A 16751-nucleotide genomic window follows, 5' to 3' on the forward strand; every position below is an offset into this window, starting at 1 on the left:
TGCATGCTGCCCTTCACCGTCATCAAGACGCGCTTCGAGGTGCGGGGTGTTTGGATGCAGATGATTCTGTTCAGATTAAAGACAGGAAAATGAGTCCGTTTTTGAAGACATTTGGATTTTATGAAGATCAGTCTGGAGCTGAAAACGGGGTCATAAAGATTTGAAACCCAAATAAAACATTTTGAAAAAAATATTGGTCGTTTGGCCAAAGAAAATGTAAAATTATCCAAAAAATGTTTGCAATTCTAAAATAAACAATTATTTTCAGCTCCCAATGTTTCAATTTTTAGGTTTCAAAACTCAAAATTTTAAATTCAAAACTTTTTTTTTCTCTTTAAGGTCTTAATTTTTCGTTTTCAAATCAGAAAATTTCAGTTTCAAAACCTTTGGCCCGATTGTGGCGTGTGGGGGCGGGGCTAACGCGGAGGACCAATCAAAATCGAAGAGGGTGGTAACTTCAGTCCCGGTGCGTTCACTGACTCTGAGAACTGTGATAATTACGGTCAGAAAATGTCTGTTTACTCTGTACTGTCATAGTCTGAAGTTGTCCCAAAATCAGACTCGAAAATGAAAAAAAAATAGTTGAAAGTGTAAAAAAAAAAAAAGTTCAGGAATTAAAATTTTGGGTTTGGAAACCTTAAAAACAGAATGTTTGACCCTGAAAATAATTAAGTTTATTTTAGAAAAGCAAAACGTTTTGGACAACTTACTTTTTTTGACCAAACGGCACCATTTTTTTTTCAATTTGTTTAATTTGAGTTTCAAATCTCTGTCCTCGGTTTGCCTCCAGATCAGCTTCTCCTCTTGATGAATGATCAGAACAAAGGTCTTTATCTCACTGTGGTTACCTGGGCGGAGTTACATCCAACTTTTGTGGACATTTTATTGCCTAAAGTATTTGCTTTTACACTCTTGTAATCCATAGGGATCAGTGTGGGATTAAGTAGTTATAACAGCTTCAGCTCCTCCTGACAAGTTTCCACAGGTTTGGGAATGTTTATGAGAGTTTTAGTCTCTTCTTCTTGGAGATTATTTATTAGCTCAGACTCTGATGTTGGATGAGAAGATCCGACTCACAGTTTTTGCTGTATTTCATCCCAAAAATGTTCTTTTGGTCCGGTTGTTCACGTTGCAGCTGGAGGAGGTTTTTTAAACTGTTGGGAGCATGAAAATGTCGGGAAGCTCCTGATGAAACGCTTCCTTGAAGCTGTTTTCCTGCCAAACGCCGATCCCTCCGTCCGGCTGTCAGAGCTGTGGTTTGCTTCTCTGAACCTCCTCAGCCTCTGACAGCAGCGTCACACCTTCCTCTTCCTTGTCGTCTTCGTTTTCATCCACTGACGGTGAAATACTTTCTGACTGGAAGCAAATCTGACTATTTTAGTGAATACTTTTTGCTATTTAAAGTGTTTATTTTAGATTATCTTTAAAAATTATATCTTGTGTTTATTTTAAATTGTCATTTACTCTTCTAATCATCACTACTGACTTATCGTTTGTTTTGTTCTAAGCATGTAAACAAAACAGGTTTCGATAGCCCGCCCCTCCCCCCTCCTCTTTCATGGGAAGTTTGAATTCTACCCGGCAACAGATCGCTCCACCTTTACTCACCTTCGCAGGAGTTAGAAATCCTAAAAAGTCAAAGTAAATTTTGTAAATGAAAAGTTGATGTGTGTATTGGCAAGAGTCTGGCGATATAATGTGTATCGCGATACGTTTCTCACGATACGTATTGTTAGAAGCGTATCGTGATGAGTATCACAATACGTATCACGATACGTATCACGATATATCCCATGACTACCTGAACAAATTTTTTCTTTTTAAATTTTTTTTTAGAATATGACTTAAAAACAATTATTTTAATAAAACAGTAAACTTCAGGATTACAACATTAAGCACTGCAACTATCTCGTATATAAGTTGCTTTCACCACAAATTCAAAGTGCTTTTATTTTGGTAAATTAAGAATTATTTGTTCTTAAAAGGAACAGTGTGATTTCCACAACAATATTTTTTTCAGTAAAAAAAAACAGAATGAATGTGCCTTAACCAGGGAGGTTCTGATACACATATTTAGACTTTCTATATTAATTATTGTGTGTTTATGTTTAAGAAAGTAGGAAAATGTCACGTTTCACCAGAAAATATTCACAGTCTAAGTTCAACGCAGCTGACAAGAAAACTCTGATGACCCAGCATTCTAGCAGCATTTAAACGCATCACTTACAGACGAATTTTGGAGACGTGAAAAGAATGTCGCATCAGATTTCTGCGTAAATGTGGAGGTTTTTTTGTGCGTAACACGTGATTTTTAAAGATTTTTGTGTGTAGTTAGTTTCAAACTTTGGTCATTTTAATTTGTGCATTTGTAAATTGTATTTTTTTAATTTAATCATTTTTGCACTTAAGCACAGAATGTATTGCATGAGTTACAAATCAAGAATTACACATAAATTGGGGTGAGTCTATTTTCTCTCCATAAATGATAAACGCTGCTCAACCACCTGATTGAACCCAAAACCTTCAGATCTGTTTGATGTTTTTCTTGTCGTTTCAGAGCGGCCGTTACAACTACGTGAGCGTGGCGGGCGCTCTCAGGAGCGTGTACGAGACGGAGGGCGTCCGGGCGCTGTTCTCCGGGTTGACCGCCACTTTGCTTCGAGACGCCCCGTTCTCTGGCATCTACGTGATGTTCTACAGTCAGGCTAAGAAGACGTTACCTCAAGGTGAGAGAGGGGGCGGGAATCTGTCGAGTGACCTGACGTCAGACGACCTTTCTTTGATTTTTTTACCTTCTCCTCAGAGGTCACGGCGGCGCCCTACGCTCCGCTGGCAAACTTTGGCTGCGGGGTCGCCGCGGGCATCATGGCGTCTCTGGTCACGCAGCCGGCGGATGTGGTTAAGACCCACATTCAAGTCAGCCCCTCCCACTGGAGCACGGCAGACGCAGTTCGCTTTATATTTAAGGTAACCGAACAGGAAGTGTGGTTTTATCACGACAAATGTTATCATTGCAGGTGTTTCACCTGTTCTCCAACAGGCTCCGCCTCTTGGAGAACAGGTGAAACACCTGCAATAATAACAATGAATTAAATTCACTTTAATGTTTTCTTTTTTCAATAAAATCCACTTGGATGAACAAGAAACTGTTAAAAGAAAGAAAACATGTAAACTAGTTTGCTAAAAACATTTTTTCTTGTTCTGTTGTTTAAATTACACTTCAACTTTCATTTTATGTTTTAAAATTGGTGGTTTGAACATTTTTGGAGTTTCCACAGCAAATTTAATCACTTTTTTTCCTGCCGGAAATTTGTGCTTTTGTATAATTTTTTTGTCTAATGTATGATTATGACATAGAAAAAATGTCTTAATAAAGTTATTGCCACAAAATAACACCAGATAAGCAAGAGAATAGTCTTTTAAATTGGAAAAAAACAGAAGTAAGTTTAAAAGGAGGGGTGCAACGGCTCACAAAACTCACAGTTTGAATTATTTTTTGAATCAGCAAAAAAGAAAAACAACAAAAAAGGGCTACAATTAATGTTTTGAAAAGTTGCAATACATATATTTAATAATTATATATATTTCTAAACACAAATATATATCACATAAAAATGTAGTTCATTGAGGCCTCTTTATAAAAAGAAACATTCAAGATATTTTTTACTCAAGATTTTTCTTTCTTTAAAAAACACTCCGGATGCCCACATCAACAAAACTGAATTATGAAAAATTACATCTTGAAAAACAAAACAAAATGAAAAATAAAATGCTGCTATAAAAGCCCCTCCCACTGGTTACGGCGATCTCCTGCCACGGCGTGGGGCAGCTGCTGCTCTTCACCGGGAGAGTCTAGCCGATAAGTTTGTAAAGCTCTTTAAAATAAATAAACCTGATGTCTCATCACGTGCATTGAGAACACATGGGACAGAAGCTCCTCCCACACGCGGCGGGAGTTTCAGGTTAACTTTTGGACCAATATCAAGCGGGACGGTTGTCAAAACAAAGACGGTTACACAAATCTGTGTTGAACGGACAACTGATTTAAGTGAGGTGTGCACAAAGGGAGCGGAGATCCACGATGGACCATGGCTGGTGTTTTTTATGTGATCCGTTGGACCCCAATTCAAAAGTAGACACAAATTAGACTTTAGGGTTCAAAAAGTTCATGATGTGTTTTTTCTTGGAAACAGTTTGAGTCTCTATTGACTTTAGGTTCTCCCCATAACTTCTACGTCTTTAAAGTTTCCAAAAATCCAAGCTTTTCCGGCGCTACAATCTGAATTGGTCTCTGACGTCTGTGTCCTCTCAGGAAAACGGCGTGGCGGGGTTTTTCCGTGGCGCTGTGCCCAGGTCTCTCCGACGCACGCTGATGGCCGCCATGGCGTGGACCGTCTATGAGCAGCTGATGGCCCGGATGGGACTGAAGTCCTGAGAGGAAACGAAAAGATTTAAAGACACGATTTCTGTCGAAAGCGAGAACAAACGGAGAGCTGAGGGCTTCATGGAAATGCTGCTGCTGCTCTACAAACTGTTATTTAAGTGTTACCCAAGAGTGAAACCTGTGAAGATTCACCTACAAACCCTTGGACTGTAGTGAAGCTCCCATCCCTCTGCTCAGTCGGGGTGTGAGACACTCCTAAAGCTCTGAACTCCAGGAAAGGACTTTGAAAAAGTCCTTAAAAAGCAGATTTTCTGCTAATGAAGCGAAACAAACCAGCAGGGAGGATTCTGCTGGAAAAGGTCAAAGAAAGAAGTTCCACTCCGAACTCCAGACAATCACACCCGCTCGCACAGATGCATCATGGGAAAAAAATCTGAGCCACTTGCAACAACTTTGTTTTCTGCCTATAAAACTTTTTTTTTTAATCAATTAAACCATTTGTACCTTCAGCAGTGAAACGCACACGACCGAGTGATCGATTAAGATTTAGTTCATTTTTAGAAAATTGATGATTTCAGCATCTGACTCTTAATGACCATTGAAGTTGGTTTGTTTTTTTGTGTCGACACTAACGTCAAATGAAGAAAAACGTCAGCAGAGCTCAAGATTCTAATTAAATAAACACAACAGCTGCTTTATCTTTTGTTAGTATTAATTTAGTCAAAAACACTGAATTTGTGCACTTTGGTTTGTGTTTACACTCCAGGATCTTTATCTGTGTTTTTGCATCATCTGGCCTCATTGAAGCACCTTGATAAGTTCAGTCCTTTAACCTAAAGTAATATATCAGATATTTACTGAGTTAAAATGTTCCAAAGATGTTAAATTTGTAAATAAATGAAATTCTAAAAGTGTTTTTAAACGTTAGAATATTCTGACTCTCCTGATTCATAACAGACCGTTAAGAGAACTAAAACTATAACCCAGAGTCTAAAGAAAATCATTTTCTTAGAGAAGATTTGCTGAATTTGATGGTTGAACTTTTCCCTCATTTTCTGATTTGTTCCTCTGTGTTAAAATGTTTCCTCAAACTACGACAGACGTTTTTAGAAATGAAGTCTCGAGTGGATTTCTGTTTGAAAAGTTGTTCCCGCGTCACCTGACCTTCATTCTGTTTGTCAGTCATGTGACTTGATATGCATAAAACATCATAATTTCACCTGCTGGAAACGAAATGATGCTGTGAAACCTGCAGTCCGGTTCCAACATCTTTATTTATTGTCTGAGGAACGGTTTGGACTTCATAAAACATCAGATTTAAACCCTAACGGAGGTTTAGATTCCAAAAGCCGTGGACTTCTGCTGTGTGACATTAACTCCATGTAACTGTGCCAAAACGCTCCTCTGGATTTCATCTCTTCTGTTGTGCATTTAAAGGTCGATGCGAGTAGAAGTTTTTGCTCTGTGCACGTTCGCCCAGGCGGTGCCTCCGTTCAATAAACTTCCCTCTTTTCATAAAATCTTCTGGACTTTTTCCCTGTTTTTGATTGAAAATCGCATTTTAGATGCTGGAAGACGGATTTACAGATGTGTATTCAAAGATTTACAATGTAGTCGAGTGTAACACATTTTATTGAAGTCGAGAAAATTTGAGCTCTAAAAAAAATTAGATTGCATTTGAATCTCTGTACACATAAACCCTTTTCCCCACTTTCTTTTGCATCCTCCATCTCTATCATTCCACTCTATCATTCTCCTTTCTTTCTCCAACAAGAAAAATATACAAATTTATTTAACATAAATGAAGTTTAACCTGAAATCCAAAAGAGGTCAATTCAAATATTCACCTTGTGTGTCCAAAGATTAATAAATCTTCATATAAAAACTTAATAAATCATCATATGATCCGCTATTATAACAGTCAGTGGTGGACTTGACAGTTTGGGGGATTCCAGGTGAAAAATAATGTTTCTCTACATCGGTTATATTATTATTGTTTTTTAAATTGAAGGATAAAAAGTAAAACAATAACGTATCCATTATTCCACCAGTAGACAGAATCGATTTCAAGAATCCAAATGTTCTATCATGTATTTAAAAACTGAAATCACATATTCAAATTATGTATTTTATATTAAATACATTTTTTTTTACTTGGAAAAATATTTTATTTATTGAATGTACGAATTTCCAGTCACTTTCTATGGGAACAAAAGACGGTCAAAAAGGCTTGAATAATAAAATAGTACCCTTCCATATGGGAAGAAATATTTTCAAAGTTACAATTTTCTGCGCCTCCTTTTGCATTTTAATCTCTTATGTCATGTTTGTTTCTTTAATCTCTTCTTCTTGTTCCTTTTTCATCTTTCTTGATGCATTTTTGGAAATATGGCAACAGATTTCTTTCTTTATTTTTGCCTTTTCCTCTTTTTATTGCCTCTTGGATCACAATGCTTCATTTTACCACTAAAAAAACAAACAAAAAAAACTGCTTTGAATCATCATTAAATCTCTGCCAGCGTTGCCAGATAGTCACGGTTTTCCAGCATAAAAGTAATCTAAAATCCTCCAGACCCCAAAATGTTAATCACTTCCTGGTTTTATTGAAAGTCCAACTTTGAATCATTGTTGATGATATTACATCCACCACTATTGTGGTCAGTCAGAGCAAAACATGAAATAATAACTTGAAATTACATAAAACAAGAGTCCTTCAGTTCAGCTGCTGGACATGAGTTAAAAAAATCTCCACACACGTTTGGAAACCTTAAAAATTTATTTTAGCGTCATATAAACCAGAATTTTGTCCAGTAAATACAGGAAACCTACAAAGTAGATTATTGTTGCAGGAGTTTTGGTTCTTAGAAACTAACATATAATAAATAGATCAATTAAAAAAAGATGTATCCACTTATCTAAAGATACGGATCAGCTCGATTACAAACAACTGAAACTGAGGATTTACCAGAATGTTACGTCTAGTCGCTCGTCTTGATGGGACACTTTTTAGAGAAAAGATTTTCCTTCTGAGGGTTTCTCACATCTTTCAGGAAACTTTAAATCGATCTAAAACCCCAAAAGACTGCTGGTGAGTCTGAACCCATTTAACTCAATTTGCCTTTTCGTCGAAACGGTACACAAAGTTCAAATTTGTTTCCTCAGTTTAATTTAAATATGCAAACGTGTTTTTGTTTTGTTTCCACCTGTGGGACGTTCTTTGCTGTGAGATCATCACCTTGAAGTTAATTGAGAAGGTTTTCATAAAATTCCACACATTCAAATCACATTTAGAGCAATAATAATAACAAATTATCTGCTAAAAGATTCTTTAAGTTGTCCCATTTAAAACAGGAGTGAGAAACTCAATCACAAAAATCTAAATTACACTTTAGATCACGGGTCAAACAGGATAAACATTTATTGAACACTCTAAAACTACATTTTTTAAATTTTAAAAACGTAAATTTTAACACAATTATGAACTAGATGTATAGCATTACCAGCAATAATGATAGTGTGAATGCTGTAAGCTGAATTTGGCTGCTGAGGATGCTAGTGCCGATAGCTGAAACATTGAAGATGATGGCTAAATATGCTGAAGCTAATAGTTGAAAACGCTTAAGTTAATATGTGAAAATGCTGAAGCTGATAACTAAAAAAGCTGAAGTTGATAGCTGAAAACTCTGAAACTAATAGCTGAAAACACTGAAGCTGATAGTTGAAAACACAAACTATTAGCGGAATACGCTGAAGCTGATAGCCAGCTAACATATTAGCTAAATGTCAAATTAGAAAAAACCAAAATAAAACAAAGTTCAGTTCTCCAAAACAGCTAGCATGTAGATTAAATATAAGCTAAACTCCAACTTAACCTAAAAAATCGTAGTAAATGGCAAAAAAGCCCATAAAACTAGCAGAATGTCAACTTCTAAATCTTTAAAACTGTAACTTTTTAACATAATTATGAATAATAAAAAGGCGGGAATATCATTCCAGAATAAATCAACTTAAACCTTAAATAAACTTCAATTTTAAAATTTTTGGATAGAAAAGACATAATTATAATTAAAGACCTCTGGTAACAATTTGAAAATAGATCAATCAGATTGATCAAAGTGGGAGTTTATACATATAACCCGTATAAACAGATTAACCAGTGGAGGACGGAAAAGCTTCTTAGAGAAGATAAAAAATGGTCTGTGTGGAACAGAATTCTTGTTTTTTTGTAGGAGTTGAAATACTTTTGTTTTGCACTATTATATGAGTAAGTTCTTTAAAAATCAAACATCATGATGGACTTTTTAGTGGTTTTCCATCCATCCATCTTCTTCTGGGACCGGGTCGCGTGGGCAGCTGTCAAAGTAAAGATCCCCAGACTTCCCTCATCCCGGTCACTTCCTCAAGTTCCTCCGGGGGACTATGTAGTCTCTCCAGCGTGTCCTGGGTCATCTTTGGGGCCTCTGTCTAGCGGGACGTGTCCAGAACACCTCCTCAGGGTGGCGTCCAGGAGGCATCCGGACCAGATGCCCGATTTTATCTCAACTGTCTCCTCTCAACGTGGAGGAGAAGCTGGTCTCTCTGGGTGATCAAGCTTCTCACTTTTTACCTTAAAGTCCCCTTATGACAATTTTTTTATTTAAAAAAACATTCCCGGTAGTGTTTTAATCATAATTATGATGTTTTTAACCAAAATCTCACAACTTAAATGTCTTAAAAAATCCTGTTTCATGTTGATTCTTTGTCATGTTGACTTGAAATGAATCAATTAAACTATGAAACTGGTTTGCTGATGTTTTTTATCTCTCATCTAGTGAGTTAAAGATACAAACGTCTACATTTTGGATGAACTGACAATCATGAAATGTTAAGACCTAAAAACAACACAGAAAAAACCTTGTGAAGTCAAATGTTAATCCATTTTAAAAACAAATTCTTCATGGAAATAGTTGCATGCTTCAGTTGGCGGCTTTGGAACTATAAGAAAATTAGCATCACAGTTCATTTCACTTGTAATGTTCCAATGTAAAGCGTCTTTTTTCTACTCGAATTCTTTAATTTCCCTTCAAAAACCCGACTGCTTGTTACATTATTATATGATAAAAAAGGTTCTGGCTGTTTTTTCAGAATCAGAGAAACATTTTTTCATTGACATGTTTTATAAAAGCAGCAGTTACATCTCTGATCACCTCAAGTCAAACTAATAAGATAAATTCCATGAAACTACGTTAAAAATCAAACCTATGGGTTACACCTGCTTTTATGTTTTAGGTCCGTTCATCTCCCAGAAGATCTTTTTTCTGGTTCTGCCGCTCAGATGCAGATGAAGTGGAGTTTCTCCTCACAGTCTCGGTTCTCCCACTCTCCCTGTTTGGTCAACGCTCCGCAGCGCTTCCAGACTGGATTCTTCAGGTCTGGATCTGCTGTTTGGTCCCAGACCTGGAACTCCAGAGGATCCCCGTTGGCCCACATCCACGTGTCCCCCAGGAAGCGCAGACCGACCCACACCCGCTGAGTGATGGTGGAGTTTTGGATCTGATTCTTGGCCAGAATGTTCTCGGTCTGAGAGAGCAGGCTGGTGAAGTCGATGTGGTTCTCCCTGCAGTGATCCAGAGCCTCCTCCCAGGTCTTCTCCTCCTGGACCACGATCAGGTTCAGGCAGAAGAATCTGCTGGGTGTCGATCCCCCCTTTGATATCCACCCATATCTGGTCCAGTAAACTCGATCCCAGGTACCCGGGGAGGTTTTCCAATCTTGGTTTCTGTAGACCACCCCCCCGACACACATCCATTTCTGAACGTTATCCTCCCAGTAAACACCGATCCATCCTGACTGGTCGTCTCCTATAGACCTTCTGAACACTTGTTCCTCCAGATCGTTGGTGAGAGGTGAAAGCTCGGTGTAGTGGATCTGGCAGTACCGCTGAGCCTCGAAAAAACGCAGATACTCATCGACGAAGACGTGTTTAGCAGATGAAGAGCCCACAGCGAAAACAACAAGCCCCACCAAGAAGATCCTCTCCATCCTGAGACTGTAGCTCTCCGGTCCTCCTGTCGCACTGAGGAGGTGACGGAGAAACCTTTGCATATAAACGAGGCATCGGACTCCTCCCCCTAAAATGAGAGCTCCTCTTTATCTGTAGAGAAAAACAAACTAAGCAGGAGGAAGCCTGTTTCTTTTAAATTCTCTTTTTGGAAAACAAACAAACAAAATAACAATGATAAATGCAGATATTTAACCCTAGAACACTTTCGCTATAAAAAGTGACACCATCCCTTTTGTCGGGTAAATTTTATACCTTATATATACCTTATAAAAAGTATTTCTGAACAAGATATGACAACACGTGATGAATTAGAGTAGTTTTCTTTTATTTCAAACTGCTTCCTGCAACAACGTGGGGGAAAAAAGCATACAAAGATTAAAAAAAAATGCTTGAAAATGACAGAAAAAGTAGAAATGTGAGAAGAAAAAATTCCTAAAAAAATAATGATACTGTACACTTGGTCGTTACCCAGGGACCCATGACACTCAAAAAATACAACTATGAATTTAAAATAATGTAAATACTTTTGCTCGGGTGAAAATCACCTGGCAATAGGGGTCGAGGGTTAATAAAAATAAAGAAAATAACTCTCTAAAGTTGTTGTTTTCTGCTTTTTGCCTTTAAGCACACAAACATGTTTGCATATTTTCCCTGTTTTTATTTGGTAAATGTTATTTTGCTGGTTTACCATGGAGAGAAATAAGTATCACCCCGATTTATGTATGCATAAGTCCTGATTTGTGTAGCGGTTGATGAATACAGTTCACTATTTAGTCAACAGAGTGCGCTAGTGTGCTAGAAATGTTCATAATCCTGTTTTGTTTATTTTTGTACGTTTTTATAATTAATTTATTACTATTTAGAACACATTGATGGAGCTGTGAGAGCAATAATATTTGATTTTGAAGAGAATTTAAATGTTTAAATTGCCTGAGTTCAGCTAAAGGTCGCATGAAGTACTTCCGGGTTTTTCCAACAGAAATGAACGTAGCACGCGCGCGAAGTCAGCCCGACAGAAAGTTGAAAGAGAAGAATTGGCAAGATTTTTTGTTTATCTTTTTGTTTGTTTTAGTCTACCGGTTTGTTCATTAGCAGGCCAAAGTGGTATGTATGTGTGTGTGTGTTAAATCATTAGTTCAATACATATGTTATTGTTAAGCTTTGCGTTTTTGTTTGCTAGTTGACACGTGTCAAAGTCAAAGTCGGGTCCGGTGGCCGACAGGTAATTCTATCCGGCCCTCCAGATTCCTTTATTTTATTGTCACTAATGTTATTTTGCACTCATTTCTAACTTGTATAATTTTGTCAAAGTACATATTTTATGGAGAGTAAAAAGATTTAAGTTATTTAAGGTTTTAGTTGAGTTATTCTGGAATAATATTCCCGCCTTTTTATTATTCATAATGATGTTTTAAAGAGTTCCAGTTTTAAAGTTTTAAGCTAGCTTTTTGGACTGTTTATGCATGTACTAAGATGTTTTAGGCTATTTTGGAGTTTAATATTTCAGCTACTTCCTAGCTGTTTTTTCTAATTTAGGATTTTCTGTGTTTTTAGGCTGTTTTAGAGTTTAACTATTTTTTGAGCTACATGCTAGCTGTTTTGGCTAACCTATTTTTTTGTTTTAGGCTGTTTTGGTTTTTAGCTAATATTTTAGCTGGCTATTAGCTTCAGTGTTTTCAGCTATCAGCTTGAGCTTTTTTAGCTATCATTTTCAGCATCTTCAGCTTACAGCATTCACACTAGCATTATCGCAGCTAATGCTATATATCTAGTTCATAATTGGGTTAACTAGTTACGATTCTAAAGTTATAAAAATTTCGTTTTAGTGTTCAATTAATGTTTATCCTGTTCGACTCGAGACCGAAGGTGTGTTTTGGATTTTAGCTCCTTGTGCGATTGAGTTTGACACCCTTTTTCTACGGTGTTGATGCGGTGTAAAGAAAATCAGATCAGGCAAAAAGTGCATTAAAGCTACATAAAACTTTGTAGAGTTTTAAAGATTTGCTCTTGATTATTACGTAAACCAGCACGATTAATTATATAAATGTCATTTCATTTTCTGGTTCTCATTTTGTAATTTCTGCAGATTTAGTTTGACATTTGAATCTCCACCAGCTCTAATCTGCAGATACAAAATCAGAGCAAACTGAACTGATGTAAAATACTTGTTGAAGATACAGAGATAGTCGATCATCCTGACAATGTTTTTATTCACAAATGTCAGCATTTTTTTTTTTTCTTTAATCGTGACTCATCAACTCGATATGGTTCCTTTTTTTAATTTTTAGCATCTTTTCTAAATGGAAACAACATTTTCCTCCTGAGTGAATCCATTTTTGTGGGAAAACAGTTTCATTTGAAGATAAATTCACAGACAAGCGTTCAGGATGTGACAGAGAACTGAAGCTGTTTTTTAGGATGAATCTCCACTTTCACTGATAAAACCTAAAGTATTAAACCTCATAACACACAAGTAAAATAACTCGCAGAATCACAGCTGTTGATTCAAACAGAAATAACTTTATTTAAAAAACTCAAAGAATTAAAAAGTTTTATTTGTTGCATCCATTCAGATCAGGGAACTATGCAGGGAACTTTTTGCAGAGGATTGGTGTTTGTTTATCTCTTTTGTTAATCATAATGAGAATTCAAAATATTGTAAGATAATCCTGAGTTTTTCATAGTTTAATTTAATTCGCTGGCAGCTTGTTGCTTCATTCTTCATCTTCTCAGTGTTCGTGGAAAGTAAATGATTGACCTTCTGAGCAAAAACTATAAAATTATTGATTCTAATTATTGTTCATGAGCTACAACTTTCAGGAGCAGAACTATAAGGTTTTCTTTAGTTTGAGGGCAGTGGAGTAGGGCGCCATCTACTGGGACACAAATGCTTTGCAATCAGGATTATCTGGAGTTAAAAATATCATTAAATATAATGAAAAATATGCAAATAAAAAAATCTGCAGCAATCTTTACCAGATGAGTTTCAAAATAAAAGTCAAATAAAAAAGTAGCAGAAATGGAAAAAAAATCATCACTGAAAAGGTTTTCTCTTATAAAGGTTCACCAAAGTTAAAAAAAAAATTCAAAGGTTGTTTGATAAAGACAGCTCTCCATATGAATCTAAAGCTGAAACTCCTCCCCCAAAACGACCATTTTCTTTTCCACCGTCACATCCTCCGTCCAGTCTCCACAAACAGGTCAGGACCAACAGCAGAACTGACTCCACTTTGGTCTGTTGCTGCTTTTTTCTTCTTTAAATTAAAGCATGTTTGTGTTCTGTAACAAGCTTTCTTGTGTTCTTCAGTTGACACATTCATTTAGTATTTCTCTCATTTTTATGACTTTTTCTGTTTTTTAACATTCAGGTGTTTTGATTCTTTGATGAAACAGATCAAAGTAAATGTGTTCCTACATAACTGCTATCAGTGGCTACAAAAATACTTTTTCATGCTGACTGAATACTTTCTGCTAATAAAACATTGCTGTATCTAAATGTAAATTTCTTAGATTAAAGCTGCAGATTAACATACAGATGCTACTGGATTATAAAGGAGAAAATAAATGTTTTTTTTTCCTACAGCAGATCAGTCAGTCAGCTGGATTCCTGGATGGTCCGACCAGACTGTACACCACGTCTTCTTTGTCGTCATGAGCGTCCCGTCTTCTCTTTGCTTTGACTGGATCCATGTTGGAGTAGAGAGGATCCTCCTGCCTCTTGGTGACGGTCACGCTGGTGTACTAAAATTCAGTCTCATCCTCTGCTGGATGTCTGGATGTTGGACCGTCACCTTCAAGTTTCTGAAGATCAAATGAAAATATGAATCGTTAATAGTCGAAAATACAGTAAAAGTTTAAACAAAAATGGTGACATGATGTCATTTAAAAATAATCACAGATGACAGAGTGAAAGATCAGGGAGGACTACGTATGGAGAAAAAGAAACCTGATCATCTTCATCTTGACTCCTGATCTCTGAGGATCTCCTATACAGAGAAAATGATCAAATCAAACACAATGTGACTAAATCAAACCTTTACTCCTGCAGGATTTGATCCACTCACCCGAAGATCTTCAGGAATAAAACAACTAAGAAGATGAGAGTCAGGAGAGCAGAAATGATCAAGCGTATGACGACCATCAACACTGAACCTGAGGAAGACATTGAATCCATGTCAGTAAGAAATCCCAGTGATGATGATCCACTGTCAGGTAAAAATCTCATGTTGGTTCTTTGAAAGTTCTCCAGTGTCTGATCAGTCTGTGGTGATCTTTAAGATGGTCCTGTTGGAGGTCTCTTCTGTCTCTGTGCTGCCTTCAGGGCTCGCTGCAGCACGGCAGCTTTTGTTTCCTGTAGACGACATGATGAACTGACCTGATCCAACAGACACTTGAACACTGGAGTTCTGCTGGCCCAGTTTGTTCTGAGCCACACAGATGTAAAGCCCTCCATCTTCTGCTGTGATGTCACTGATGGTGAACATTTGTTCTTCTGATTTAGGAGAGTCTTTGTTCTCCTTGAACCAGGTGTAGTTAGCTGCTGGGTTAGCATCACTGCTGCAGGTCAGAGTCACTGAACTGCCCTCCAGGATCTCAGGAGGATTCACAGAGACAGAGATGTTCTTTGGAGCATCTGGAGACAAAAGAGGAAAGTTGGAAGATTCACAAACACAAAACTCTTCTATTCAAACCTTCATTTTTATTCCATCTTAAAAAGTCACAGTATCAAAAACATAGAAAAAGACAATTCCATAGGATCCACTTTGTTATGATCTCTTAGGCAGTGTTAAATAATAAAAACAAAAATAACTCACATTTCACCTCCAGTTTAAGGTAAGATCTTTTTAAACCCAGCTGGTTCTCAACTTCACAGAAATAATCTCCAGAATCTGTGGAATGGATGGAACTGAAGACAAACTGTGGACCTCCAGAGATCATTTTAACATTTGAATTTGTCTCCTTGAACCAGGTGTAGTTAGCTGCTGGGTTAGCATCACTGCTGCAGGTCAGAGTCACTGAACTGCCCTCCAGGATCTCTGTGGGGGGATCCAGTGATGCAGTTGGAGATTGTGGAGCTTCTGGAAAAGAACAAGAAAACTTTATTTTTAGGAGAAATAAACAAAAACATCTGAAGAACTTGTGGATAGAGAACTCCATCCATCTTCTTTCGCTCAACCGGGACCGGGTCGCGGGGGCAGCAGTCCAAGCAAAGATGCCCAGACTTCCCTCTCCCCGGTCACTTCCTCCAGCTCCTGTGGGTGGACACTGAGGCATCCCCAGGCCAGCCGAGAGACATAGTCTTTCCAGCGTGTCCTGGGTCTTCCTGGGGCCTCCGCCCAGTGGGACATGCCCGGAACACCTCTCCAGGGAGGCGTCCAGGAGGTATCCGGACCAGATGCCCGAGCCACCTCAATGGCTCCTCTCGATGCGGAGGAGAAGCGGCTCTACTCCGAGCTCCCTCCGGGTGACCGAGCTTCTCACCATATCTCTAAGGGAGCGCCCAGCCACCCTCTGGAGAAAACTCTTTTCTCATTTCAGCTGATTTTAGTCGGGATCTCGTTCTTTCGGTCATGACCATAGGTGAGTACTGGAACGAAGGTTGACCGGTAAATTGAGAGCTTTGCTTTCTGGCTCAGCTCTCTTTTCACCACAGCGGACTGGTGCAGTGACTGCAAAATGGCAGACGCCGCTTCAATCCGCCTGTCAATCTAATGCTCCGATCTTCCCTCACTCGTGAACAAGACCCCAAGATATTTAAACTCCTCCACCTGAGGCAGGAGCACCCCACCCACCGAGAGAGGACAAACTACCTTTCTCCGGTCGAGAACCATGGCCTCAGACTTAGCAGTCCTGACCCTCATCCCAGCCGCTTCACACTCGGCTGCAAACCGCTCCAATACATCCTGGAGGTCCTGGCTCAATCAAGCCTATAGAACAACATCATCTGCTAAGAGCAGAGATGAAATCCTGTGGTCCCAAACCAGATCCCCTCCGGCCCCTGGCTGCGCCTAGAAATTCTGTCCATAAAAACTATGAACAAAACAGGTGATAAAAGGCAGCCCTGCCAGAGTCCAACATGCACCGGGAACAGGTCTGACTTACAGCTGGCCATGCGAACCAAGCTCCTGCTCCGGTCGTACAGAGACCGGACAGCCCTCAGTAAGGCTCCCCGAACCCCATACTCCTAGAGCACCCTCCACAGGACACCACGGAGAATGCGGTCGAACGCATTCTTCAAATCCATAAAACACATATGGACTGGATGAACGAATTCCCACCAACCCTCCAGCACCCTAGAGAGGGTGTAGAGCTGGTCCACTGTTC

General features: G+C 38.4%; 2 protein-coding genes and 1 long non-coding RNA gene across 3 annotated transcripts; 1 reads left to right on the forward strand and 2 right to left on the reverse strand.

Annotated features, from left to right (window-relative positions):
- Positions 1-3: 3 nt before the first annotated feature.
- On the forward strand, positions 4-5904 carry LOC112138202 (mitochondrial glycine transporter B). The gene is made up of 4 exons (XM_024260770.1): positions 4-39; positions 2558-2726; positions 2804-2967; positions 4313-5904. The coding sequence occupies exons 1-4, from the start codon at positions 4-6 to the stop codon at positions 4433-4435; spliced, it is 492 nt and encodes a 163-aa protein (XP_024116538.1). The 3' UTR covers positions 4436-5904.
- An 8172-nt stretch (positions 5905-14076) lies between these two features.
- Positions 14077-14415, reverse strand: LOC118598408. The gene is made up of 2 exons (XR_004947507.1): positions 14374-14415; positions 14077-14228 (listed from the first exon to the last, which is right to left on the reverse strand). It is a non-coding gene; the product is annotated as an uncharacterized LOC118598408 (long non-coding RNA).
- Positions 14416-14487: 72 nt separating this feature from the next.
- Positions 14488-15493, reverse strand: LOC112138201 (B-cell receptor CD22-like). Its single transcript, XM_024260769.2, has 3 exons — positions 15242-15493; positions 14803-15060; positions 14488-14579 (listed from the first exon to the last, which is right to left on the reverse strand). Exons 1-3 carry the CDS (start codon positions 15363-15365, stop codon positions 14488-14490), a joined length of 474 nt encoding a protein of 157 aa, XP_024116537.2. The 5' UTR covers positions 15366-15493.
- Positions 15494-16751: the final 1258 nt, after the last annotated feature.

Source organism: Oryzias melastigma, unplaced genomic scaffold (assembly GCF_002922805.2).
Source record: "Oryzias melastigma strain HK-1 unplaced genomic scaffold, ASM292280v2 sc00470, whole genome shotgun sequence".
In the NCBI taxonomy this organism is placed as follows: domain Eukaryota; kingdom Metazoa; phylum Chordata; class Actinopteri; order Beloniformes; family Adrianichthyidae; genus Oryzias; species Oryzias melastigma.

Coding starts and splice junctions, on each gene's coding strand:
- LOC112138202 (XM_024260770.1), top strand. CDS start 4: ATGCTGCCCTTCACCGTCATCAAGACGCGCTTCGAG. Junction 40..2,557: donor TCATCAAGACGCGCTTCGAG/GTGCGGGGTGTT, acceptor TTGTCGTTTCAG/AGCGGCCGTTACAACTACGT. Junction 2,727..2,803: donor TAAGAAGACGTTACCTCAAG/GTGAGAGAGGGG, acceptor CCTTCTCCTCAG/AGGTCACGGCGGCGCCCTAC.
- LOC112138201 (XM_024260769.2), bottom strand. CDS start 15,365: ATGATCTCTGGAGGTCCACAGTTTGTCTTCAGTTCCATCCATTCCACA. Junction 15,061..15,241: donor CCTTAAACTGGAGGTGAAAT/GTGAGTTATTTT, acceptor TTTTGTCTCCAG/ATGCTCCAAAGAACATCTCT. Junction 14,580..14,802: donor TCAAGTGTCTGTTGGATCAG/GTCAGTTCATCA, acceptor TGTCTTCCTCAG/GTTCAGTGTTGATGGTCGTC.